The 27,259-nt window shown below is 46.2% G+C and overlaps 2 protein-coding genes across 4 annotated transcripts; one reads left to right on the forward strand and one right to left on the reverse strand.

The window, feature by feature from the left end:
* Positions 1 to 605: 605 nt before the first annotated feature.
* Positions 606 to 7,897, forward strand: LOC119557081. The gene is made up of 7 exons (XM_037869633.1): positions 606 to 830; positions 886 to 2,976; positions 3,039 to 3,168; positions 3,226 to 3,356; positions 3,415 to 5,188; positions 5,495 to 5,703; positions 5,757 to 7,897. The coding sequence occupies exons 1-7, from the start codon at positions 693 to 695 to the stop codon at positions 7,686 to 7,688; spliced, it is 6,405 nt and encodes a 2,134-aa protein (XP_037725561.1). The 5' UTR covers positions 606 to 692; the 3' UTR covers positions 7,689 to 7,897.
* Positions 7,898 to 8,125: 228 nt separating this feature from the next.
* LOC119557855 (mucin-5AC) lies at positions 8,126 to 27,202 on the reverse strand. 3 transcript variants are annotated; one of them, XM_037870844.1, is made up of 3 exons: positions 27,092 to 27,202; positions 12,254 to 12,459; positions 8,126 to 12,172 (listed from the first exon to the last, which is right to left on the reverse strand). In XM_037870844.1, exons 2-3 carry the CDS (start codon positions 12,445 to 12,447, stop codon positions 8,452 to 8,454), a joined length of 3,915 nt encoding a protein of 1,304 aa, XP_037726772.1. In that variant the 5' UTR covers positions 12,448 to 12,459; positions 27,092 to 27,202; the 3' UTR covers positions 8,126 to 8,451. The 3 variants fall into 3 exon arrangements, with proteins under 3 accessions (XP_037726772.1, XP_037726771.1, XP_037726770.1); XM_037870843.1 differs by lacking the exon at positions 27,092 to 27,202 and adding an exon at positions 20,612 to 20,909; XM_037870842.1 differs by lacking the exon at positions 27,092 to 27,202 and adding an exon at positions 14,566 to 14,695.
* Positions 27,203 to 27,259: the final 57 nt, after the last annotated feature.

The raw sequence follows: 27,259 nt of genomic DNA on the forward strand, positions 1-27,259 counted from the left end.
GAGGATAGGAATAACGGTAGTTAATCCGTAGGGACTCACTTTTCTTTTTGGCCTGGCTTTACTTTCAGAAAAAGCCTTCTAACAACCTTTAGTTAAGCGAACATTTAAACCGTTTTGTTTAAACATCGTTTTTATCTTTAAACACACGCGCCGCGCGCAAACCGCTCCGATTCAAAACGCGTCCGCTCGCAGCGAATTCAAAATTCGAAATTTCTCAGTAAGACCTGCGCTGGACTTAATTAAAATCTCGAAAAAGACAGACCAGGGTGTTTTTGATTTTCTACATTTCGCAGCGGTTGGCGAAAGGTCACACTCAGTCAGCTGATTTCGAATTTGCGCTTCCCTCCAATGGAACTTTGGTTCTGAAATGTAAGTAATATAGCAAATTAATAGCACTAATAGCATTATTAATTGTTAAAATACCAAATACGAATTCAAAACATTAAATTCCAACAACTATCAATTTTCTACCAACACCAGGGGAGCTTCCCCTTTCGGCCGCAATGGCGCTTTCGCCACGATCATGTCAGAGATGGCATGGGCAGCACTGCGGCGGTGTGTGTCTAGGCTAACCCGCCAGTTGACCATCTGGCAGCCCCGTTTTAAAACGGTAAATTGTTTGAACTTTTTTGATTTCACGTGTTTGCTGTTTTCTTGTTATTTTCGTTATTAATTGTGTTTATCCGCGGAAAATGCTTATTTTGCACCTGCTTCTCTGGCCGGCAATATTAGCCAGTGTCCCTTCGACGCCAACCGCGGCCCAAAAAGCCGAGGTGGCCAAGCTGCGAAGCGAACTGGAAAAAGCTCTGGAGGACGACGATGGAGCACCGGTGAGTAAATTGCATTTAAGGAGGTTTTCCCCTTAACCAATATATCCCATTCTAGCCCGGAGTGATTGTGGCGCCTAGCTGGACCCAGCCGGCTGGTCACCCGCCCCCTGCCAAAGTCACCAAAGTGATCGTTGACCACTCCACGCTGACCAGCGCAGCCGCCATTCGCCAGGAGATTCAGCAGGCGGTGGCTCACCAGGGCCAAAAGCAGGAGGTACTGCAGCTGGAGGAGCAGCTAAAGGCCAGGGGCAGCACCAAGGAGAGCCCCGCCCAGGTGGCCACCAATCGCAGCCAGGAGCTGCTGGCGGCAGCTGGCGAGGAGCAGGAAAAACACGATCACCCACTGGAGGCCAATGTAGTGGAGTCGCATGCGGCTTCGCAGGGCATCGATTTGGAGCAACTGCAGCGCCTGGAGCTGTCCAAGAGGCGCACTCGCGACATGCTCATCCTGGGCGGCATCGAGGAGCTGCTGAACTTCAGTCTGCCCGCGGACGTGGATCGCTGGCTGAGCCTGCAGGCCAATGGCAGCGCCTACCTGGTGGGCCAGCAGCAGGAGGGCTTCCTGGTGCTAACCGATGACTTCAGGCCCTTGCAGATCTATGTCCATCCCTCTCCCGTGACCGCTTTACTCGGATTAGATCGCTGGAACAGCAGGCTGCATGTGCAGGAGGGTCTGCTGCTGGTGGCCTCCGAGGATCAGCTCATCTGGTTCCGCTTAAACGCCAGCCTTGGACTCGTACCCTTTTGGCACTGGCCACTGGGCTCGAATCTGACCAAGATGGCCGCCTTCAACTTGGAGGGAAGGGATTTCCTCGCCCTCGTCGAGAGCCGCACGCTTAGCATCTACGCCTTTGACCTGGAGGCGGAGGAGTTCTGGATTGCACAGCGGTTGCAGCTGCCCGAGACGATCTCCGACTTGGCCATCCTTGACACGGGCAGGGAACTGCTCCTCGCAGTGGGCCAGTGGGATGAGGTGCTAATATACGCCTGGAGTGCCAGGGGAGAGCCGCTGCAGCTGCGCCAGAAAGTCGGAGCACCTGAAGTGACCGGCATCACTGCCTTCCAGATGGGCGGACGCAGCTATCTGGCGCTGGGTGGCACACTGCCCCATATCCTGGTCTATATGCAGGGCCAACTGGTGCCGCGCACCATTCTCGGCCAAAACTTCGGCTTCGTGGAGCACTTCCTGCCCGTTCCCGTGCGCAGTTACCGCGATGACCTACTCTTGCTCGTCCAGCACCGAGTTGTCTTCGATCCCCACTCACTGCTCGTTCTGGAGGTTCTGGTGTGGAACGGTGAGGCCTTCGAGGCGGGCTTGCCGCCACCTTGTGGTGCCACATTCGGAGCAGGCTGCATGCTGGATCAGGACCGTGAGTCGGGCATTGCGGGATCTGCCCTCCTTCGACGACTGGATAAGCCGCCTCTGGTGCTGGTGCCCAGGAAACAAGCTGCTTCGGGCATCTTTCGGCTGGAAACTCAATTGCTGGCAAGGAATTCGGAGACACAGGACTTGCAGGAGATCCGGCAGTTCATGGAGGATTGGGTGCTCGAGCAAGACAAGCTGATTCAGCTAGCCGAGGAGCTCTTGATGGAAGAGCAGCAGGATAGTCGGCATTACGAAGAGGTATCAACTCCTTTGGTCGTCAACGAGGACGGAATCATTGAGGAACTGTTTGTGAATGAAGCCCGCTGGACGGGAGCGGATGCTGTTCTGGATATGGACGAATTGATCCAGCAGACTCTCCAGTTGAGCGAGCAACTGAGTTTCAAGCGATCGAAGCGTCAGCCAGAGGCCCTCTTCAACTTTCACTACGAGGAACTGGAGGTGGAAGCCATTGAGGCTGGGGAACTCTTCCTGAAGAGCCTAAACCACTCGCCTTTCTACATCCAAAACGGCTCCCTGGAGTTACCCCTGGGAATCCTCAATGTTCAGCAATTGCAACTACTGGAAGCTCCAAAGGAGGAGCTCGATCCCATCGAGGGCACGGGCACGGGCACGGGCACGGGCACTGAATCCCACGAGACGCTGCAGCTGGCTGGGGACTTGGATTGCATTTTTATCAATGGCATGGCGTGCGAGAAGCTGCTCCAAGAGCTAGTGTGGCGTCATCAGCCGATCAAGCTTTCCCAGCTGAGTGTGGAGGGAGTAAGTGGGCCTCTTCCTGTAATCCATTCCACTGCTTATTGTTTGTTTGTGACCTCCGACAGGCTGTCATCTTCGAGGATGCACTGCATGTAAACTCTCTTAACGATCTCAGCTTTCCCGGAGATTTTCTCTGGTCGCAGGGCAACGAGACGAGTGTTGTCCAGGCGCCCAAGGAGTTTAGCCAAACGCTGTGTAAGTAGTTTAGTGAGAAAATAGAATATCCCCTTAGTGATATCCAATCCTCAATAGCTGTCAATGCGGTGGACACTTCGGGTACCATCAACGCGGTGAGTCCGCAGGATGTCATCACCCTCAGTGATTCGCAGGACTGGCCGGGTTGGGTGACCTTCTCGCATCTGGAGGTTTCCGAGGAGCTGGAGGTGAGTAAACAACCAGATGACAACCAATCGTTAATAACTAACCCCTGCCAATCATCAGCTTAATGGAAGCGCCCAGGGACGCCAGTTCGAGGAGGCTCCCTTGAATCCCACTCTGCTGGAGTCGCGTCTAATCCAAGCCGACTGCCATTTCGATCAGATTTTCGTCCGCGGACCTGTACGCCTGCTTGGAAAGCTGGACAACGAGAGCTTTGACTCCCTGCTTGGAGATCTCGTCCAGCGTTCGCCGGACCCCGACCAGGAACTGCTAGTAGTCGGGGCCAAGCGGGTTGATCAGCTGCTGCTGCCAGTGGATGCCCATGTGGCAGATAATCATCTCAGTGGGATTCCCATCGATGACTTTGTGACCAAGCATACACCGCAAACACTTCGGAATCTCACTCAACTGGGAGGATTTGTTTACTTCCATCAGCTGGAGTTGGGGAAAGACTCCTCCTACGATGGCGTTCGCCTGGAGGAACTTCTCTCCGAAAGCCTGCGACTGGATGGGCCATCTCCTGTGACTTCCCCCCTCACTCGCCTGCGGTTTGTTGGTCCTCCTCCGGAATTCAGCAGCCTGCAGGTGGACAGCACTTTAAATGGTGTGCCGCTGTCCAGTGGCTACCAGCTGCTCCATGAACCGCTCTATCTGAACAGAGCCAACTTCAGTCGCCTGGAGGCTGAGCAGGCTCAGGTGAACCACAATGTGGTTGGAGGCGGACTTCTGAACGGGCGAAACCTGGGCGATCTGCTCCGAGAGCAACCTCGCACTTGGTCGGGTGAAGTGCATGTCCAGGAACTGTTCCTACCCCAAGGAGTGCAAGCGAATCAGCTGCAGGGCATAAAGGCGAAACTTCTGCTGGACTTTCTGGAGCAGCTGGACGAACTGCCGCTGCTGATCCTCCAGGGTCGCCTGCAAGTGGAGCACATCGCCGTCAGCGGCTCAGTGCAAGTGGTGGGAAACTTGAACAGCCGAAACTTGAACGAGCTCCAGAGGCAGGTGGTGTGGTTGGATAAACCCAACGAACTAAGAACGCGTTGGATTCTGAAAGACCCTCCCCAGTTCCAGGGAAATCTCCAAATCCTGGGCAGCTTTAACGATCGCCTACTGCCGGAATTGCTGGATGACATTGTGCTGCGCTCTGACGGGCAGGAGGTGCTCCAAATCGAGGGCACCAAAAGCTTCCTGGCTCCCGTGCACGTGGAGGAACTTCAATTGGCCGCTCTCAATGGGATTCCCTTCGAACGTCTGGCCAACAAGGTGAATCCGCTTAACCTGACGGGAAATGTCCGAGTTCTGGGACGACTCTTTGTGGAGGATCTGCATCTAAATGGTGGGGTAAATGAGGATGCTGACTTCCCCAGTCAATTGGAGCAACTTCTTGGTTGGGATCCGACTAAGCAAAGCTTCATTCATCGTGGAGTAGTGGAACTGCCAAGGAAGCAACTGGACAATCTTGTGGTGCTGGGCCACTTGGGAAACCGCAGCCAAGAGCCTGTGCGGGAACTCTTTGACCAGCTGATCTTCAAGCAGCAGGAGAGGATTCACCTGCAGGGCCACAAGACCTTTACGGGACGTGTCCGCATTGAAGATGGGGCATACATAAATAAACTGAATGGTCTCGATCTGGAGCAGCTCCTGGGATCTCTAATCTATGTGGATTCCCCGGAGGAGGTTGTTTTGGAAACACCCATCCGCTTTGCAGCTCCCGTTAAAATGGATAACCTGCAGGCAGATCGTCTTGTACTCGCTGGAGAGCTGCTCGATGGATGCAATGTGAGCCAGTGGCTCCGGGACACCATTCGTGTGGATCGCGACTTTCGATGGCCCAACAGTAAGTAGTGGTATTTATGCAATATAATTGCATTAAGAACCGATCTATAAATGTCATGTTAAGGTTCTAGTTAGTTATCTGTCAGAGAAAGTTAGCATGAAGTTAATTTCTTCGGAAAACCAATTCATTTTCTCAATGTGATGTTAATTTTACGAGTGACCAATCTTTACACAGTCAATAGACACGATTCAGTGCCTTCTAGTTTATATGATGTTAATATATTACTTTTTTCGAATCAGCAATTTAACTGAATGATAAAATCTAACATGGCATTGAGAAATTGGGCCTAATCATTTTATTTTTCAGTTTCCTTTGCGAAGGGATCGCTGGACGGGAATTCATTGGAGGTGGAGAAGCTTAACCAAGTGGATCTTTCGCGAGTTGTCACCCAGCACACGGAGCAGCACCTAAGTGATCCCCTCCAGGCAGAGGACCTCATTCTTGATGGTCAACTGGTGGTGCGGGGCAAGGTCAATGGCCAGAATCTATCCGAGGAGTATGCCAACACTTTGATGGTGCGTAGAATCGTCCAATTTTCATTTCAATTTACTGATACTTCCCTTAACAGACTAACCCCTTGAAGGAGCAGCACGTGGAGACGCCCCTATTTCTGTCCAGCATTTTGGTCAGCGGATCTCTGGAGGTTACTCCTCCCGTTAGCGGCCTCAACCTGAGCGATGTGGCCACTTTGGAGGAAGATCCAGTGCGCCTGCAGTCGCCCCTGTATTTTGCCACCCTCCATGCTCCGTTTTTGAAAGCGGATCAGAACATAAACGGATTCAATTTCAAGGATTGGTACGAAGGAAGTCTGTGGGCGCGGGGCAGGGAGCAGCAGGAGATCAGCGGCAACTGGCGGGTTAAGAAACTGCAGGTGAAGCAGGCGGATGAGCTGCGACCACGTCGACAAACTGCCGAGGAGAGCTACCAGGAGTTGTGCGAGGGTTTGGCCAGGATCCTTCTGCCCTATCAAGTGCAGAAGCTGCGCAAGAGTTTCTCCTTGAAGCAGGAGGAGGATCAGGAAGATATTCGTCGGATTTTTGCTTTGGAGGCACCCGGAGGCATCAGTTACCTTCTGGTTAACGAGCAAGGCTGCTGGACCCGCATCCATCGATGGAATGGCACCGCATTCGGTCGATCCGGTGCCTTCCAGAGCGGACCCATCGACGAAGTGGCTGTTTTGAGGGTGGGCAACAAGAGTTCCAACCAGGAGTTCTCCTTCATGACCAGCTACGAGATGCAGGATGATGAGCAAGAAGCTAGCAGGAACTGCAGCGGGCTGAAGCCCATACTTTTAAGCTGGAAAGTGAACAAGACAAGGGATACCGAGCAGATGGATATACCAGCGGACACCTTAAGAAATCTAAGGGAGCAACACGAGCAGCTCAAGAATCCGCTAGTGCCAAATCCCAGTTACCAGCAGGCCATCAAGTACCTCAAGCGACCCACCATCGAATCTCAGTTGGGTTCGCAGTGGCAGGAGCAAAGGGAACTGGATCCCACGGAATTGGCCAGAATGCGAAGACGCCTGCTGGACAACCTGGAGTTCCGGCTGCAGGCGGAGGTAAACATCACCCAGCTGAGTATTCCCGAGAGCGATCTGTTCGACGAGCACCTGGTGGAGGACTTCCTGGAGCTCATGCGCCAGCTGCACAGCCTGCGACGTCGTCTGAACACCGACACTCTACCGCTGCCGGATACGCCGGCCAAAGTCCTGGCCGCTCGGAGTGCCCAGCTCATCTGGCCCACGCTGCAGGAGTTGCGGGGAATGGCGAATGAAAACGACACTGGTCTCCAGGAGCTCGTGCTTGAGCAGACGCTGCTGGATGTGCTGGCCTTGGCCAACGATGAGAATGGATCAGGGGATGATGAGAAGCTGCATGCCGTCATTGAGAGATTGAGAAGCCTAAGGGAGGAGCTCCATCAGGCGGAGCGAGACCAAGAGGAAGCTGCAGGCTCCTCTTCGGACAAGGAAGAGCAGTTTCTGCCGCTTCCCAGAGCCGACTGGAGACCCGTCGCCACCCTTCGCCTGATTGTGGGGCCCTCCAGTCGTGCCCGGCTCCTCTACGCCCGTCTGACCGTTGTGACACCGAAGAATGGCCCTCCACCGACCACGCCCTCCACTGCCCCAGCCGCCCACATCCAGCTGCATCATGCCAATGGATCACTCTTTCAATCCCTGGCTGCGGAGCGTGGAGCCCGCCACCTGACCACTTTGCGGGTGCGGGATGAGACGCTGCTGGCCTTCGTGGAGGGTTGCTGCCGGATACGGGTGCTAATCTACCGCGGAGTTCAGGGATTCGTGGACTTTTCCCGTTTTCGAGCACCTCGCAATGTGGGTGGGAATGGCGATGGAGAGGTGTTGCAATTACTATCCCTACGCTTGTCCCTCAACCGACCACCGGGAGCCATGTACTCCTTGGCTGTGGTCCAGGCCAGGCGCGTCACTTTCTACGAACTGGTAATAGCCGGATTACTAGAACCGTGGATACAATGCCCATAGGCGGAAATCTTTCGGAGATTCGCTTGAAGGAATTTGTTTGTTTCGCATATTTCACATAAAACGTGTTTGGAATTGATGTTATAGCTAGGATCGTTCAGTTAGATCTTTGTATGAGGTTATCACATGTGAATTTATAAAGATAATTGTTTTCTTGGTTGTAAATTAAATGTTAAGGTGTTAATGTTAATAAACATAACTGTTTTCTTAAATATGTGAAAGATATATATATTATATAAAACCACAGTGTTTCGGAGACTCGCTAGAATGAAAATCGTAATTCAATTCCCTTGTTTCTTATATATCAAATGAAAAGTGTTTAAGATAGGTAGTAAGTATAGAGATTATAATGTTAGTTCAGGATCCTTTAGTTAGATCTCTATATCATACATGTTATGAGAACTTCCTTTTAGTCTTACTTAAAAAAAACACACTTTAACTATATAGATATATCTTTATTTCAAGAGCTCTAGTTACACATATACATAGCATTAACCACGACTTTGTGCTCGGTGATTGACTCTTACAGCCTAGGCCCGACTTACGACTACGGGTCCCCGGATGGCGGATACCGAATTCCGGATCCCGAATCCCGATCCCTGATCCGAGGGGGAAGCAGATTTAGAGGACAGTGACTACAATAAATACACACACATTACGATAACAAACGGCTGGAGAGGATTAGGATTAGGATGAGGACGAGGACGAGGAGGTGGAGGTGGAGAGGGGGAACATATGTACAGCTAATCGATCCAAAGGAACACTCCTACGAGGGAATCTTCACGGGCAGAAAGAGGCGCGGATCCCCGATCTTGGGGCTCAGTCGAACCACCACCTGGTCATCGCCGTCGCCCACCTCAAGGAACGAGTTCCAGTCGGCCAGGAAGTAGAAGCCGTTCTTCTTTTTCGGCGGTGGTGGCTCCTCGCTGACAGGATCGGGTCCAAATGAGTCGGCCAAGTCGTCGAGGGAACCGTTTCGGGATTCCTCAGTGGTGGTGGTGGTGGTGGTGGTGCTCGTACTAGGGCTACTCGTTCCCTTATCCTCCTCGGCTGCTCCTTTGGTGTCGCCATCGGTGTCGTCCAGGCCCAGACTCAGACTGATCTTGGTCGGGGCTTGGGTGGTGGTGGCCGGCTCCTTCTCCTTGCCACTAATCTCCGTGGTGGCATTCGCATCGCTCTGTCGCCTCGCCTTAAGGGTCTCATCCTGACCAGTTTGCAGGGACTGCAGATAGGCGGCATCTGGATTGGGTCTGGTGACATAGCTCGGTGGAGTCGGCGTCACCTGGTCGAGGCTCACGTTGAGCTGCTGCAGCTCCTGCAGATTGCTGATCAGGCGTTGCAGCTCGCTGAGATTGGCCTTGGAGTCCTCCCGCTTTTCCTTGGGCGTCTCGGGCTCTGGCTTAGCCAGCTGGTAGTTGAACTCACTGAACTCCGCCATGAGGTCGCCATCGAGTTCGCCCTCCCGCTCCTCGTCTTCATCCGCTGTCAGATCCTCGCCCTCATCGCTGCGCCGGCGGAAGCCCAATCCTTTGACCACGCCCATGGGCAGTCCCTGCTTGGGAGCCAGTTCGGTGCTCACACCAATCCGATTGGCCGCCCGCTTGATGGCCGCCTCGATGATCTTGGTGGCACTGAAAACGGGCAGCTGGAGGCTACTCTCCGTGATGGGCTTGGGCTCCGGGATGGGCCTTATCCTGGGACGACTGGTGGTCAGCGAAAAGACCGCCGGCGAGGAGGTGTCATGAGCAGGAGCAGGAGTGGTGGTTGTGGTACTGGTGGTACTGGTCGTAGTGGTACTCGTGGTCGAAGATGTGGAGGAGGAGGTGGCCTGCAGCTGGCTCTCCAGCTGCAGCGACAGCTCGTGGGGCAGGGCCACGCCCAGTTTCTGCAGCTGCTGGGTGTTGTACAGTAGCTTCTGCAGCTCCTCGAGATCCGGCTGCCTGGGCGCCGAGCTGGGCGTGGTGGGTGCCCTCCTGGCGGGCACGAAACGTGGAGCAGCCGGCGTGGTCTGCGCCGTCTTGTAGATGGGCTGCATGTGCTGGTAACTCTGCCGCTCGCCCGTATCCTCCAGGCCGCCGAAGAACTGCTGCAGCTGGCCAAAGTCTGGCGAGGATCCGCGCTGCGGATGGGCGGGCTGGCTCATGGCCAGCTCACGCAGCTCCTCGCTGGAGGATTGCGAGGGCGTCGAAGGCTTCTGAGGCTTCTGGTAAACGGGCAGATCCAGCTTGAGCTCGGGTTCCGGCTCCAACTCCTGCTCCCTGGCCGGCTGGGCATAGACGATGTGGGCTCCATTGAGGGTCTTGACATTGGGACTGCGCACCGAGGCTGCGGTCACCAGCTGGGACTGCGACTGGGTCACCTGATCCGTCCGCAGTTGCACTCGCTCCAGCTCCTGCACCTTGCTCAACAGCTTCTGCAGCTGCACATAGTCCTGCGGATGCACTTCGTCCTGCTGGAGCAGCCCATTGCTGCGCTCAAAGTGACTTAGGGGTCTCTGCTTGGAGGTGGAGGCCGCCGTGGAGATCTCCACTTGCCCGCCGCCGGGAAGAAAGGAGGCTGAGGTGGGAGACAGCTCCTGCAGGTGGGCAAAATCATTGCTGGGCAGACTGAGCCCTTGACCCAATCCCAAGCCCAATCCCGCCCTGTAACCAGCCACGTTTCTGGTGAGGAAGTTGGGCGGTGTGGTGGGCTGCTGCAGTTGCTCCAGCTGCTGGACGCGCGTGATCAAGGCCTCGAACTGGGCATGGTCCACCGAGGGTGTGGGTCTGGGCGTGGTGGTGGTTGTGCTCGTGGTTGAAGTGGTGCTAGTGCTAGTGGAGGTGCTACTCGTGGTCGTCTTGGGCTGCTGCTTCTTCTTGCCGTTCCTGGCCTGCTCGTACAACTTCTCCAGCTCGCGATCATCGCTTAGGAGGCGCTGCAGCTGGAGGAGATCGGCGGCTCCCAGGGAGTTGCCCTGGCCCAGACCGAAGCCCAAGCCCAAGCCCTGATTCCTCGCCGGCTTCACGGTGGTGCTGGTGCTCGTTGTGGTGGTCCTGCTGGACTGCTCCAACTGCTGCAGCTGCTTAAGGATTCGCTGCAGCTCACGGGCTTCGCTCTGGGAACGGGATGGTGGAGGAGGGGGTGTGGTGGTGCTAGTGGTGGTACTGGTAGATGAACTGGTGGTGGAGAAACGGCTGGTCAGGGATTGAACACTCGGATTGGTCGCCTTGATCACATTCTCCGGATTGATCTTTAGCTTCTCCAGCTCCTGGAGATTCTGCAGCAGCTTGGACAGCTCATCGGAACTAGTGGGCGTGGTCTGGTGGTTGCCCCCATTGGCAAAGTTGAGGTCTATATTGGGATCAATTCTCCGGCGTGGCTTCTTGGCCTCGATGAGCAGTGGCTCCCCGTGGGTGATGAGGGGCACGGGTGCGGGAGTGGTAGTGGTGGTGGTGGTGCTGGTACTGGTGGTAGTACTAGTGGTGCTAGTGGTCGAACTCCTCTTTGCCTGTGGCTGCGATTGCAGACGCTCTAGCTCCTGCAGATTCTCCAGGAGCTTGGCCAACTCGGCATTTCCGTGGGATGGCAAACGTGCCGTCGCCGTGGACAGTTCCGTGTGGGCACCAGTGGGCTCCTCCGTGGGCTTAGCCCCTGCCTCCTTCTTCAGCGCCTTGGGTGCCTTCTTCACGATCCCAAACCGGGTCAGATAGCCCTCCACCTCAGGCTTCACCCGCAGCTCTTCGCCAATGTTCAGGGGCTTGAAGTTGGAGTAGGCCTCCGGTCGAATGCGGGCTCCCTGGAGACCCCTGAGATCGGCCACCGCCACCACCGATGGCTGCGGAGCACTCTCCGCCGGATAGTAGTCATCCATGGCATAGCGCTTGTGGGCGGAGTCACTCTTGCCGCCTGAAACGATGCCCAGGCTCTCGAGTATATCCGCCACGGGCTTCACCGTGCTGGAGACGGAGGACGTACCCAATCCTCCAGAGGGTTTGGGCTTCCTCAGGAACTGCGCATTCTTGGCACTATAATGGGAGCTAAATCGAGCGGCTGGCGGTGGAGGATTTGCTGGTGGATGAGCTGCTGCGGTCAGCGGCTTGAAGTCCTGATAAACCACCGGCGGCGGAGCTGGCGGATGATAGGTGGTAGCCTGCGGCATGGGCCGGAATTGCTGCTGGAGAGGATTCCCCATCGCCAGGCTGAATGCGGGCTTGTATGTGGTGGCCGCCACTGCAGGATTCCCGCCGGGCACCGTACTCCGCGGCAAAGCACTGGGATCCGGGGTAAGGAACTTCACGGGATCCGGCGGCGTGTAGGCATCGATGACCCGGGTCACCGGTGGCCGCGTGTACAGCTCCTGGAGATTCTCCTCCGTGTTGTTGTCCGTGTTGAAGGGCAGGACGAGCATCAGGGCCCGCATGCTGTCCGCCCGGCTCATGTCACCCGCCTCCAGGCTCTTCTCGTACTCCTCGCGGGTCACCTTCTCGTACAGTTCCTCGATCTCGCCACTGCGAAGATTGGGGTATTAGCATTGGACTTGACTCTTGGGCCACGGGGGAAACCCATCACCATCACCATTGCCCACTCACCGGGTCAGTCTCGGCAGGGCCGGATCGTTGGCCAGGATCTTCTGCACCTCGTCGATCGTCTGCTCGATCTCCGGCGGCTGGAAGAAGCTCTTGTCCAGCTGCTGGCGCACATTCCCGCCCTGGATGGTGGGCAGGGCTCGCGTCACGACCCCCACTTGGAGGAGGGCGATCAGCGCCAGGCACCCACGGAGCATCCTGCTCGAGGACTGCAAAGGAAAGGCCCCAGAGAAAGTGGTAATATTGACTAAATTACTACTGAGGAACTGCTAGAAAAAAAGTATTTTTTGACCAAAAATTCCTTACTCTAATAATCAAAAAAAAAAAAATTTTGTCAGTCATTGTGCAGAATATAATCAGAATACCTCGTTAGGCTCATAATTTAATTGCTAAACCTATTGGCATTTACATCTGAAAGCTTTAATTTTTACCAATTTTCACAAAAAATCAGATCATTATGAAAAATGCGAAAATTGGTCAAAAATTTGATTTCCGAAAAAGTTATGGTAATCGGAAGCCCAGGTTGTTAGCTGCTCAAAACAGTCGGTCTTTCAGCTCTGCACCTCGTTTTGACCAAGTAACGATTGAAAACCCGAAAAAAAATATGTCTATTTTTAACTGAAATCCTTCTACCTATTTTTTGACCCAAAAAAACTAGGTATTTTGGCAATCATTTTGCAAAATAAAGTCGGAATTGGGAATGTCGTACCTCGTTGAGCTCGTAATTAAATTCCCAATCGATTGGCATTCAAACCCGGAAACTTTAATTTTTGACCGATTTTCGCAAAAATAGACGATGTTACCCCTTATCAAAAATGTGAAATTGGGTCAAAAAATAGATTTCCCGGAATGTGATGGGGATCGGAAGCCTAGGCTGTTAGCTGCTCAAAACAGTTGGTCTTTTAGCTGTCCGCCTCGTTTTGACCAAGTTACGACTGAAAAACTGCAAAAAAATCTGTTATTTTTGTCTGAAATCCATCTACCTATTTTTTGACACACAAACTAGGTTTTTTGGCAATCATTTCGCGAAATAAGGTCGGAATCGGGAATGTCATACCTCGTAGGGCTCGTAATTAAATTCCCAATCGATTGGCATTAAAATCCGGAAACTTTAATTTTTGACCGATTTTCGCAAAAATAGACGATGTTACCCCTTATGAAATATGTGAAATTTGGTCAAAAAATAAAGTTCCCGGAATGTGATGGGGATCGGAAGCCTAGGTTGTTAGCTGCTCAAAACAGTTAGTCTTTCAGCTGTGCGCCTCGTTTTGACCAAGATACGACTGAAAAACTATAAAAAAGAATGGTATTTTTTGACTGAAGGCCTTCCACCTATTTTTTGACCCAAGCAAACTAGGTTTTTTGGCAATCATTTTGCGAAATAAAGTCGGAATATGGAATGCCATACCTCGTTGAGCTCGTAAATAAATTCGCAATCGATTGGCATTCAAACCTGGAAATATTATTTTTTGACCCATTTTCGCAAAAAAACATGTAACCCCATATAAAAAATTTGAAATTTGGTCAAAAAATAAATTTTCGGAAAAGTAATGGGGACCGATAGCCTAGCTTGTTAGCTGCTCAAAACAGTCGGTCTTTCAGCTGTGCGCCAAGGTTTGACTAAATTACGTGAAAAACAGCTAAGAAAATTGTTTTTTCCCCAAACTATTCTCTATTATCGTAATAATAATTATTGTATAAATGTTGTTCGAAATAACTTGTTCCTAATTTTCCAGCATAAAAATCAGAGATTACAGTTATGGGAATAAAAATCAAAACAAAAAATGTAATCGAAATTAAATATTTTGGTATATTTATATTTTGGTTCTATTAGTTGAAAGATTTTATATATTTAATAATACTATCATATGGTTCCAGTACTGAATACTCTACAATATGTAATCTTTACCCAAGGCATCAAGAAATGTGTTCAACACTCTAAAAATAACTTGGCCAAAACCCATACGACACCTTTCGTTTTCGTGCTTCCCTCGCTTTTGACTTCCTCCCCGATTGAATGACCCACCGACCCATCGACCACTCAAGCATATTAACCAGTGGCGGATCCAGAGACGATTCTTGGGGGGGGAAATTGAACTTATTCTTCGATTTGGGGTTCAAACTTATTATTGCGAGAGAAATACAGTACAAATTATAAAACAAAAGTTATCCATCCCAATTTTTAGGTAAACAAAGTGGTTATATTTGAAAAGTCAACCATATGCAACCAAGTAAAATTTTCAGGTTCTGTGGTTCCAAGGGGGAGGAAATTTCCTAATTTCCCCCCCCGTGGATCCGCCACTGTATTAACCGACCACTTCCAGTTCGGTAGCTTCATCAACGTCCATCAACGATGGTAATAATCGGGTGCGGTTTTTTTTCACAATCACAATCACAGTCGCATTTTGCAGATCACAGATCACAGATCACGGATCTCGAGTCGACTGCCCGAGACAAAAGTTTCCGCCCAGGAAAAACTGGAGAATGGGAGAAGTAATAACCGACTACTCACAACAAAATCAAATGAAATTGAAATGCATGACAAATTTTCGTCAAAAGCCGACAGCGACGACGAAAGCAGAAAAAAAAACCTATTAAAAACCAACCCATAGAGATAGATGGAAAAAATAGTACCCAAAGACGGCGACAAATATGTGGACAAGTTGTACAAATTTACTAAACCAACGAATGCAGTAAACAAGACGTAACTTAAAATCAGAAAACACTTATGGCCAAGTGGAGTGTGAATCACCGGCATTAGCCAAGATTTTCGAGGATTACGCAACCGGAGGAGAGTGGTCAGGTCCTCAGATCAGGATGAGAGTGTTGCAAGAGCCTGGGGCGAGGGAAATGGAAATGGATGGACATTAAGATGGAGTTCGGTGGTTTGATGGTTTTTGGAGAGCCTGCGGCGAAGATCTTGTCCAAATTATAATTGCGCTTTTTGGAAACAGGGGTAGGGGCTGTACTCCGGCTGTACTCCATCTATTGAACCTATCGGAGCGTTTAATTTTCACTTAATTGCCGTAGTTAAATCATAAATTAAATGAGTGCCGTAGAAAGCGATGACGAAGACGTTGACGAGGTTGTCCAGCAGCGAAGCCGTTAGCGAAATGAACTGTTAGATAATCTGGTCGAAAACGTGTGCGGAGCTAGTTATGGCCAAGCTATGCCGCTCTAACTGAACTCAGTTACACCGAACTGAGCTAAACTGAACTAAACTAAACTGAACTGAGCTGCGTCTACGTGCCGGGCATTCTAAACGAGCGACAAATGAGGCAAATTGCAGTCGGGATTGGATTGAGGGGGTTAGGAAATGGGATTGGAATGGCAGCCGGTCATCTTGAAGTACCTCTGGAATGCTGTTGGTTCGGATCCACGCACTGCAGAGATCTCTGTTTTGAGTTCCATTGGCATGCTCATTAAATTTGTGGTAAGACTTTTGTGAGGATGGGGTATAGTATTATTTCCGTTTTATAGCCCAAGTTATGTGAGTTATTTCAATGATTATTTAACCTAGCTCTTCCAAAGTACATCCTATTCCTAATATTCCAGCTCATTGTTTCCCAAAATCCATCTATTGCAGAACTCGAGTAACGCTGGTTATATTGGCCAATCCCTAGACTTTCAAAGTATATCTCATTTCCAACATTCCAGCTCACTGTATCCCAAAATGTAGTAATCCACCTAGTTCAGAACTCGAGTTAGGTTGGGTATGTTGACCAGTCCCTAGACTTCCAAGGTATATCTTATTTCCATCATTCCAGCTCATTGTATCCCAAAATGTAGTAATCCACATAGTGCAGAACTCGAGTTACGCTGGTTATATTGACCAATCCTTAGACCTTCGAAGTATATCTCATTTCCAACATTCCAGCTCACTGTATCCCAAAATGTAGTAATCCACCTAGTGCAGAACTCGAGTTACGCTGGGTATGTTGACCAGTCCCTAGACTTCCAAAGTATATCTCATTTCCAACATTCCAGCTCACTGTATCCCAAAATGTAGTTATCCACCTAGGGTAGAACTCAAGTTACGCTAATTATATTGACCAATCCCTAGATCTCCAAAGTATATCTCATTTCCAACATTCCAGCTCACTGTATCCCAAAATGTAGTAATCCACGTAGCGCAGAACTCGAGTTACGTTGGGTATGTTGACCAGTCTCTAGTCTTCCAAGGTATATCTCATTTCCAACATTCCAGGTCACTGTATCCCAAAATGTAGTTATCCACCTAGGGCAGAACTCGAGTTACGCTGGTTATATTGACCAATCCCTAGACCTTCGAAGTATATCTTATTTCCAACATTCCAGCTCACTGTATCCCAAAATGTAGTTATCCACCTAGGGCAGAACTCGAGTTACGCTGGGTATGCTGACCAGTCCCTAGACTTCAAAAGTAAATCTCATCCCCAACATTCCAGCTCATCGTATCCCAAAATTTAGTTATCCAGGCCGTGTAGAACTCGAGCTACGCTGGTTATGTTGACAGATTGTAGTTCAATCTGGAATGATTCGCTCGCTCTACATGGCGCATACGCAATTTCATTTTGCATAGAGCGATTAAACCTCGAAAAGGGGAAAAATGCATTTAAATTTCATAATCGACTTTGCTCTGTGTGCGTGACTTTTTGCGTGTGTATAGGCCGTATGGGTATAATCAAAACGCAAATAATTTGTTGCCATTGCGGCGGCAGGCACACGAAATGTGAGCCAATCTTGGGTGAGTGCTTTTCCAATCCAGTAAAAAAATAACCACAGTAGCCAAGCCGAGCCAAGACAATGATGATGACGATGATGACGACGGCGGCAGTGAAGCGCATTAAACCCAGAGCAACTCGGAGCCTCCTTGTGTGTGGTAACGATTAAACGTGTGTTAAGTAATTCCAGGCACCAATTAATGCATTAGGCTGCACCATAACCTAGTCCCTGGGACATCTATCAATTGAGCCAACCGCTTTGCTTCATTGTCAGCACTTCCCATTTTCCGTTTCTGTTTTCCCATTTCCATTTTCATTTCCATTTTCATTTCCATTTTCTTGACATTTCATTGTGCGATATGATCGTTATTAAAGCCGACACCTCGTGTGCTAAGGCGGAAGCCCGTCAAAAGTCCGAGCTAAAGGCCGTGATCCGGGGTGGAATGGCAGCTGTAGGAAATGTTGAATAATGGTCAGTCCAACGGCCAATGTAACCCGACTTCTGGCAAGGCAATTATGATTGTGGAGAGAGAGTGAAGCTGTTAAAAGTGTTTGATCATTACTAGACTTATAAGAGTTCTAGACCAATAAAACTCTATGAAGGGTCAACTAAGATCTTTCGAAGAACCATTAGAATATACCATCAAACACAAACTTGTCTATCTTCTATATATAACGCTTTCCTCTCGAAACTAAGTTCTATACCAATAAAACTCTTTGAAGGGTCAACTAAGATCTCTCGATGAATCATTAAAATATACCATCAAACACAAACTTATCTATCTTCAATATATATAACGCTATATATGACACTATTTAATTTTATCATCATTCAAATTGAATAACTCTAAATTGATTTGCTATGGTAACTTGAGGCTTCCTTTGGTATTCTATACATATCATAGTCTCATTCAAATTTCAAGAAACAACAATAAATTCACACCTACTCCAAGTTTTTACCAAATATTGTTATAGTAATGTAGACTTATGTTAAGAACTGCTTTTGCAATCATAGCCAGCTAGAAATAAATGATTTAGGAGAACAACATGATCTTCTAATCCAATCCAATAGGTTTAAATCTATAATATTACTCAATACAATACTACTTCAGAAACTAAAGTTTAAATACCTTTGCAAAGTGTCAGCCTAAGCCAAATATTTTAGGGATCAAAGTCCCTCAGACATCCATTCGTTACTTTTAGTGACCACATTGCACCCACATTTTGCTCCCAAGCCCTTGGCTCGAATGACTTTAACCGTGAACTTTTACGGCTTTTACAGTCACCCCTTCCTTTGGCCAGCAATCGCAGGGCAATTTCCAGTAACAAGCGCAGCAAAAAAAGAGGAAACAGTGGTCTTCGTAAAAAGACAAAAGACAATTGTCTTCGGTCCAAGCGGTCGCTTCATTAGTTTGGCTTAATCAAGAGCAAAGAGCACTTAGCCTTGCTGGAAGCTGGCCAGCAGAGGTCAGCTTGATTAACTAGTCGTTAATCTACCTGGCTTCGAGAAGTACGATAAGTAAAGGTAACTCTATGGGTTTTGATTACTTGGAACCGTAATCTGAGAAAATGATCTCGAAACGGTGTCAAAGCTACAGCTTTGTAGGTCAAAAGAACAAGAAGAGTGTTTACTTTAGATCTAAGTTCAGGCAGTTACATAGGTATATCTTTTGAACTTGATATGGGTATTACTTTAAACTAAACTACAGTTTGAAGCCTATTGCTTGACTGATTGGACTTTGAAGAGTAAGGGGTAATTAAAGTCAAAAACAGGGTTTAAGTTGATATTATTAAAGGCCTTTCAACACCTCCTTCCTTTCCCCATGGAAACCTACTACAGTTTGAAGGGAACCTCTTCAGCGCATGTTGGAAAATCTAAGAACCTTATTTGTAAACTTTTCTGTAATCGAATTCTTTTTGCTGAGGTGAGGATTCATCAGAATAGTGTCCTACTTCTTTAACCCCTGGAAACCTACTTCTGTTAACGGTCGTTTTGAGGATCATCTTGGAGAATCTAGCAACCTTATTAGCCCGTTTCCAACTTATTCGTAAACTTTTTTTTTCAAATCACTGTTGATTCATCAGTGATGATTTCAGTGATGATTCATCGGAATAGGTTCCTCCTTCCTTTCCTCCTAAAAACCTACTTCCTATAACTAAGATCTAGCAGCCTTATTGCTTTTTTACTAACTTATTTCTTATACTTTCCCTTATCAAATTGCTTTGGCCTGGTGAGGATTGATCAGAATAGTGTCCTCCTTCCTTTTCCCCTGAAAATCTACTTCCGTTTGCAGTGGCTAGCTCTGAAGGTCACCTTTCTGGCTGTCTGGCGCATCTTGAGACCGTTTCCGGCTCTTGGCTCTTGCCTCTGAATGGAAATGGACTTCGAGAAAGCGCTGCTCTCACTCCGAATCGGACGATTAGTCAGGCGACAGATTCGTCAGAGCTCCATCATCTGCCGTCTTCTACCAAACCCAGCATCCACACCACTTTTACTCGGCTGAATGGATGGATGGATGGAGCAGCTGCCATGTGCTCCATGGGCTCCTGGCCATTGTGGTTTTGCCCGTTTCGCCAGTCGGACCAGTGGACCGGTGGATTCTATTTGAGCCAACTGCATATGACAAGTGAATGTTGTTTTGGGCGGCAAAGCCAGGAAAAGCCAGTAACTACATAGCCCCCGAAACTGAACCAAGTCGGCAGGCGAGGCAACTAACTTGGCCAACTGGCTTTGGCTTTAGCTTAACTCGGACTTTGGTTTTGGGTTTGGTTTTGGTTTGGTTTTGGTTTTGATTTTGGTCTTGGTGCTCGCTGCCCATTCGGGTTTGGACCTATTTGGATCTGTTTGACTTGTTTATTGGCACTTTTACCCAGTCGATTGATTTCTTGCCTTGGCAGATGCTTAATTATTGTCTTTATTATTGTCGGGCTGTCCCTCTTCACTTTGTTTGTCAAGTGGTTTTTGGCCCGGTGGCCGGTTGTTTCCCTTTTTATGGACACTTTCACCAGCCGAAATTGCCGAAAAAACAACGACAGTAATAATAAATATTAAAACACTTAACATGCCATGGCTTAATTTTTAAATTGTTTCTTTCTTCTTTCGGGTTTTCTGTTTCTGCCTTCGGTTTATAATAGTTATGAAAAGCTATGAAAAGTGTCGCTGGAATTGTTATGTGTTGTTTTCGTTGTTGGGATTATTTCACTGCCTGTTGAGGTGATTACAATGGAATGTTACTTCATTAGGATTGCTTCTTATAGGGTCTTTTGTTTGGCCATAAAGTATACCATTTAATTAAAACTTGGCTTTGTCTATAAAACAAAAAAAAAACCCTTATGAAAGTTGTCTTATAAGACAATTATAATACTCCACCTTACTCTAAAAACACGCCTTTTTCCTAACCCAAAGACTAAGCTAAGATCCTATTAACCCAATCATTGCACATGCAATCGGATTCCACTTTACAATGCCCTTGTGTCAAGGTCGTTGCTGTGGTGCGGCCAATTCGAATCACGATTCACGAGTTCGTTGCCTAAGTCTTTTGTTTGCTGGCTGCTTTTCCAGCACCACAACAACCACCTGTCACCAGGCTAGGTCCCCCCCCCCCCCCCCTGCTTTTTTCCAATGGCCATAGCCAATGGCCAACCAATTTTCAATTACATTTTCAATTTTCGGCCGCTCACGTTCGCCGCGCACTCCAAATTTTCAAATCAAAATCGAATCGAGACGCTTTTTCACAACTCTCAGAGGCGTCAAACTTTCAATGCACCACACACAGACACACACACACAGCTCACTACACAGTTAAAAAAAATATCAAAGAAATAGAAACCGAAATTAAATCGAAGCAAAACGCGAACACGCGACTGTCGCTTGGCTTCTGTATCGGTTGTGATTTTGATTTAGATATTCGGTTTGTTTCGTTTTCGGGCTCAAGCGCATGCGCGGCCTGCAGACCATTTTCAATGAGCGATCGCAGCGTACTGAGCCCGGTTGAAAGCCGTCTTGGCCAACTTCGCTGCTTTTGCTGCTGCTGCTTTTGCTTCTGCTGCCTTTGCTGCTTTGCTTCTTCTCTGCTGCTGCCACCTCTTAGAAGTCGCAGCCAGAAAATACTCGATACATAAAACTAAAATCCCATTTGAAATGCATGGCATAAACTTGCATTTTCTTAGCCCAGTTAGACAAGTTGTTAGCCTCACAGACACTGTCTATTAATTGCATTAAAAGCCATTACATAAATTGGTTCATTGTTAAAACACTTGGATTAAGTGAGCCAAAATAAAGACTTTTAATGTGCCTTTAAGGTGATTGATTTACTTTTCATCACAATAAAGCTGTAATTGCTAGTTTAAGCATTTAACAATTAAAATATGTCATGAGGCGATCGTAAATATTTATTACTTCTTTAAATAATTGTACACTTGCTTAAAATAATGTAAATAATTAAATAGTCCTTTAAATATTTATTAAATACACTTTTAAATTGGATCTTATGTGGTAATTTAATTTCTAAATACAATAAAGCTGTAAGTGATATTTTAAACATTTCAAGGATATAACCAAAAATGTAGTAATTTAAATCTTACAAAAAAGGAACATTTATTTATATTTACTTCATTATTTATACAAAGGTTTAGTGAGCTTTTACTCCAGTGCTTGGTTAAATTTTTAATGAAGGAACTTCAACTATTACCTACTATATCCTCAAAATATTAAATATTTTATTAAAATATTATTAATATTTAAATAATATTTAATAAATAATTAAGACCCTTTAAATTATAGTTTTATTTAACATTACATTGACTTGTTCTTTTAAGCATATAAAATAAATTATTAAATATTGAGGATCTTTAATTAAAAGATAAACTTACAGCTTAAAATCTATAAGTAAATCCTTATCCAAGTGCTTTATCTTGATTAGTTCAGCATGACATAATGATGGTTAAGTATACTTTTTAGACGTTCTTATAGCTCCACCTCGGGCCAACTGAGAAGATCTCGCGCCGTAGTATCAATTAAAAATCAATTTGGCATAGAAGGCATTTCTGAGGAGGGATTCCAAGCCCCAGGCGTGACCTGTCGCCAAAGCAGAGCTTCAATCGGTAGCTCGATCGCCGATTAAAAGTGGCTGGTTCGCCTTGACCAAGTACACTGTGAACCGCGATAAGGTGGAGGAGATCGGTGGGTCCATTGAATCCATAGTATCTGGTGGATCGGGGAAGGTGAACAGGTGAACAGCATTCTGCCGCAGCAGACTGGTTTCGGCAGATGGGCGGGCATTTCACTTTGGCCAGCGGCCAGCATCGCCTCTTTCTTTCCCCCAATTGACAAATTCGATTGGTTTTCTCTCGCTTTCTGCTCCGCTTCGAAACGATTTGGTTTTTATTACAATGCGGTCTCTGGCGCTGCTCTGGTTGCATAATGAAACGCATGTCTGGCGACTGTCGATGGCCGATCGTCGATCGCCGATGGGCCTCAATTCACTCGACGTCCAGTGGTTCCCATTAGTGCACGCTGAACGGTCTAACCGACCGCCAAATGGTACAAGACCAGGTTCCAAAAGGAATATCCGTATAGAGAGTGACTTAATTTGGAGCATTTTAGTTGCATTGCAATGATTGTAATGCTCTGGTACGTGGTTTATTTTAAAATGGTATCAAAACATCCTAAGAAAACTATCGTTTTATATCTAAAACTGGTTGAGGATCTCACAGAACTCGACTCCCAAAAGCGCTATCATCAAAATATTTGGTATACGAACAAATTAGAGTGAACTTTTTTTGGAAAGCAAAGTCATTTACCATTCGTAGTAATTTTTTGTTGAGTGCTCAGGCAAACCTAGTTTCCAAAAAACTTTGGTTTCATTTTGCGCTTGACACGTTTTGCTTGAAATAATTAAAACGATTTTTGGTTATTTGTAACATTTGCCATTTACACACCACAGTGTTTACCTACTCGCCGCAAAAAGGGAGGATGAGGCTGCCTTTTTGTGTCTGTGACAACATTTGACACAATTTAACGCTGACGCGACAAATTCGTCTGCGGTCTTGGTTTGCTGAGCCGTGCGCCTCACTTAAGGTCTTTTTGGTAGGGGGATCTTGGGATTGGGGGATCGGCGTTCGGTGCAGGTGGAACTGGGGGTAAGGTTTGCCCAAGTGCTTTATATTTGGTGCGCTTGCGCTTTGACTTTGCCTTTTGCACACACTCGAATTGCAACACGGAAAGCAAGCAGCCACAAGGCGAATGAAACCAAACCAAACCAAACTTAAACTTAAACAGCGAAATATAAACGAAAACTGAAACAGAAAAATGACAAAGCCCATAACTCTTGACATGACACGGCCAAAATGCTTAAATGCTTGCCGGAGAACGGAGTGGGGCTTGGCATGGAAATATGGAACTTTGGAGCATCGCGCAAAATGTGAATTGCTTTTATGCGCCTTGGATGGGCAAAATTACGTTGGTCCTGGGTCGCAGACCAAATACCCTTCTTCTGTAAACATTTAATACGTTTCTAGAATAATATACGTTGGTATACCAAAGTTTTTGATGATGGTCCTATTGGAAACCGAGTTCTCTGAGACTCTCAGACAATCTGTGGCATTAATTTCGAATACGCATCAAGTTAGCAGAACAACTTTTGATATCCAAACTTTTTTCCTATTGACAATTTGCCGTTAATTATCCGTAAATTATTCGTGAAAGAAATAAATTTGCCGCTTAATTTTTTTTAAAATTATAAGGTGTTCTGCTAACTTGATATCAACTTAGCAGAACAACTAAGTTTTTTTAAAAAATAAATTTTAAAAATGGAGCGACAAAATTAGTTCTTTCACGAATAATTTACGGATAAATAACGGCAAAATACCAGTTAAAAACATTTTCGAAAAGTTCAAGTTTAAGGAGTTGTTCTGCTAACTTGATATCAACTTAGCAGAACACCTTATAATTTTAAAAAAAATTAGGCGGCAAATTTATTTCTTTCACGAATAATTTACGGATAATTAACGGCAAATTGTCAATAGGAAAAAAGTTTGGATATCAAAAGTTGTTCTGCTAACTTGATGCGTATTAATTTCGAAAATAGAAAATAAAATGATCGTATTTTGTGTATTTATAAATCTACGAAACTCTTAAGTATTTTTGGAGTAATATACGTTGGTATACCAAAGTTTTTGATGATGGTCCTATTGAAAACCGAGTTCTCTGAGACTCTCAGACAATCTGTGGCATTAATTTGGAAAATAGAAAATAAAATGATTATATTTTGTATGTTTATAAATCTATGAAACTCTTAACCATTTTTGGAATAATATACGTCAGTATACCAATATTTTTGATGATGGTCCCATTGGAAACCGAGTTCCCTAAGAGTCTCAACAAGTTTGGGGTATCATATAAAAATATAAAAACTTTAACTATCGGTTTCCAGTTTTCGCGAACGTAACAAAAAAAAACAAAGATCAAATACTTAATAGTTAATATCAAAGTTGGATAATCATAGTATCGAATTGGAATTTGTGGATCTGATAAACCATACCATACTCTTAGTATTAATATTAACTTGTTAAAGAGTTACAAACTAATAGCTACTTATTTATCTGAGTGGGATTATTAAATTGGATCCCCAAAAAACAAGGTGATAAGGCGTTGGCTGCGGCACTTGTCGTCTCTCCCGCTCTCTCCCCTTTCTCCGCCACCCTTTCTCCGCCGCCGCTTTTACTTTATTCGGCCATTCACTTTCTCCGTGTGTTGTTTGCTTTGCTAATTTCGCATTTGCCTTCGTCACAGAGCAACAACAACGAGAAAAGAGAAACAGCAAAACGGGCGCCAAACTGCTGCCGCTTACACTGTTGCCTTTTGCAAATTCGTATGCAAAATTCCAAGAAATTATCCAATCGCGTGTCGGGGATTATCCAATTCCCGTCAATCCGAATCAATTCAAAACCAATCCAATTCCGAATGCATATATATGCATATAGAGCATGCAATGCAGATCCGATACCAGATTGGGCTGCTCAATAATCTCCATCCGGGGGTGATTTCGTCATCATCAGGTGATGTTGGCCCAATTCTTGGGTTCCGACTAACCGAACCCAGCAATGCCAAGTTCGTTGCCCAAGTCTTTCGATTTCGATGTTGGGCGGGGCCGCAACCGACATCAAATCGACAAGCCATAAAGCTCAATCAGTCGATTGATCGCTGTTGTTAAGTAGACACGAAATTAGCTGCAAATTACAGGTGGGACACTCGAAAAGAGGCGGGGTTCTTCATGTCCGGACTGAATACAATGTAAAACCCGTAAAAATTTAATTTCTTCCTTATATCATGGTGCCAGGGGTGCTTTCCGGTGATATCCCATGCAAAACATTGTGTTCGGAAGTATTATACAAATAATTTGTTCGAAAAAAAACCCCTCTTAGCCAAATCCTGCCTATGCTACTGGAACAGGGGTTTTTTTTACCGGCACTGTTAAAAGTTATATCATTTTGAATTGATCCATAGATCAAAACAGCCTTATAACAAATTAAAATATGAACCATTAGATAGTAATATTTGGTATAATCGTCACTGAATACCCAAGTTAGTTAGTTTTTTACTTGAGCCACTTTCTATCACTACCAATCGTTTGAAATTTCTTATCTTAGTTCCAAATTATATGGAACAGTTAAGCAGAAAACTAAAATTCAGTTCACTTAATAATTCTCGAATGTTAAAAGCAAGTTTTCACCAAATTTCATATATTCACTCTCTACCCTTTTCTATTTTTAAATACTTGCTTATGAAATCCTTCAGTTTCTCACAGCAGACTGCCTTACATAAGACCACCCAGCTTAAAAAAAAAAAAGAAAACAAAAACTCGAGGCGATACTCGAGAAGCTCCACTTTGTCCCCTCATTTTCATAGCCCCCTCACTCAACCAAAACAAACAGGAAGGAAACCGGGGTAAACCAATAAGAAAAAGTCAAGCACACACCTCGCCGGATCTCAGGAAAATTAAGATTTAGTCACAGACTAATGTGTTTGGAGACTGGCATTCAACTTGATTGAATTGAATTTAATTTAGCTGTATTTTTATGGAGTGGCACGGCATGTAAATTACCCGAAAAGAAACCGAAAGTAGGCGAAGGTTGCTTTAAAGACCTATTAGTCAAGAAAAGGGTATACCAGAGAATTTGGTATTTTTAAAATGCAAAACTAGTTATGTAAACCTAATAATTAAAACTTAGAATAAGATCATTTACGCACAATAAGAACATTTTAAATCGATATAGAAAGTATGTTAGTTTCAAGGAATGTTTAAAAAATACAATGGCTTTCAGAATGGAACCCAAAGCAGCTCTTCCAGATTCCATAACTTGAGTTTTCGGATCCCGTTTGGAAGCGGTATACTTCTATGAATTTGTGGTTGAATTCTCTAATAGTCTCCACAGGTTTCCAAATTAGGAACCCAAACTGCTCTTCTAGTTTCCATAACTTGAGCTATTGGAAACCGACTTTTAAGAGGGATAGCTCTATAAATTTGTGGTTGAATTATCTATACTTCTACATTTAAATTGGTTTTTTAAACGAGGGTCAAAATTGTAACCCATTTTCATGTTTGATTTTTTTGTATCCCAAAGGCTTTCAAAATGGGAATCCACAACTGTACTTCAAAAATCCATATCTTGAGTTATTGTTTCCCGATTTGGACATGGGATACCTCTATGAGTTTGTTTTTTAATTCTCTATACTTTTAAATTTAAATTGGTTTTTTAAACGAGGGTCAAAATTTTAACCCATTTTCATGTTTAATTATTCCGAAATTCCAATGTTTTTCAGAACGAGAACCCAAAACTGCACTTCCAGATTCCATAACTTGAGTTATTGGATCCCGATTTTGTGATACCTCTATGAATTTGTAGTTGAATTCTCTAATAATCTACATTACAAATTGTTTTTTAAACTAGGGTCTTAATTTTAACCCATTTTCATGTTCGATTTTTTTGAACTTCCAATGGCTTTCACAATGGGAACGCAAACTGGAGTTATAAATGCCATGACTTGTGTTTTTTAATTTCGGCCACTGTTAAAAAGTGTTTATTAAACGAGGACAAAGTCAAGGAGAGGAAAGCTAGTAGAACAAACATTACTTACCTTTGTCTCAAATGTATTTATATTTATAATTCTAAAAACCTTTAAGGAACACGACTGCTTACATATACACACACATACTTTTACACAGACGCGCGCGTGAAGATGTGTATGTGGAATGCATATATTTTTGGGCATTTTCCTTAAGAAACCCGAGTTTAACCATTTACA

Source organism: Drosophila subpulchrella, chromosome X (genome assembly GCF_014743375.2).
Source record: "Drosophila subpulchrella strain 33 F10 #4 breed RU33 chromosome X, RU_Dsub_v1.1 Primary Assembly, whole genome shotgun sequence".
In the NCBI taxonomy this organism is placed as follows: domain Eukaryota; kingdom Metazoa; phylum Arthropoda; class Insecta; order Diptera; family Drosophilidae; genus Drosophila; species Drosophila subpulchrella.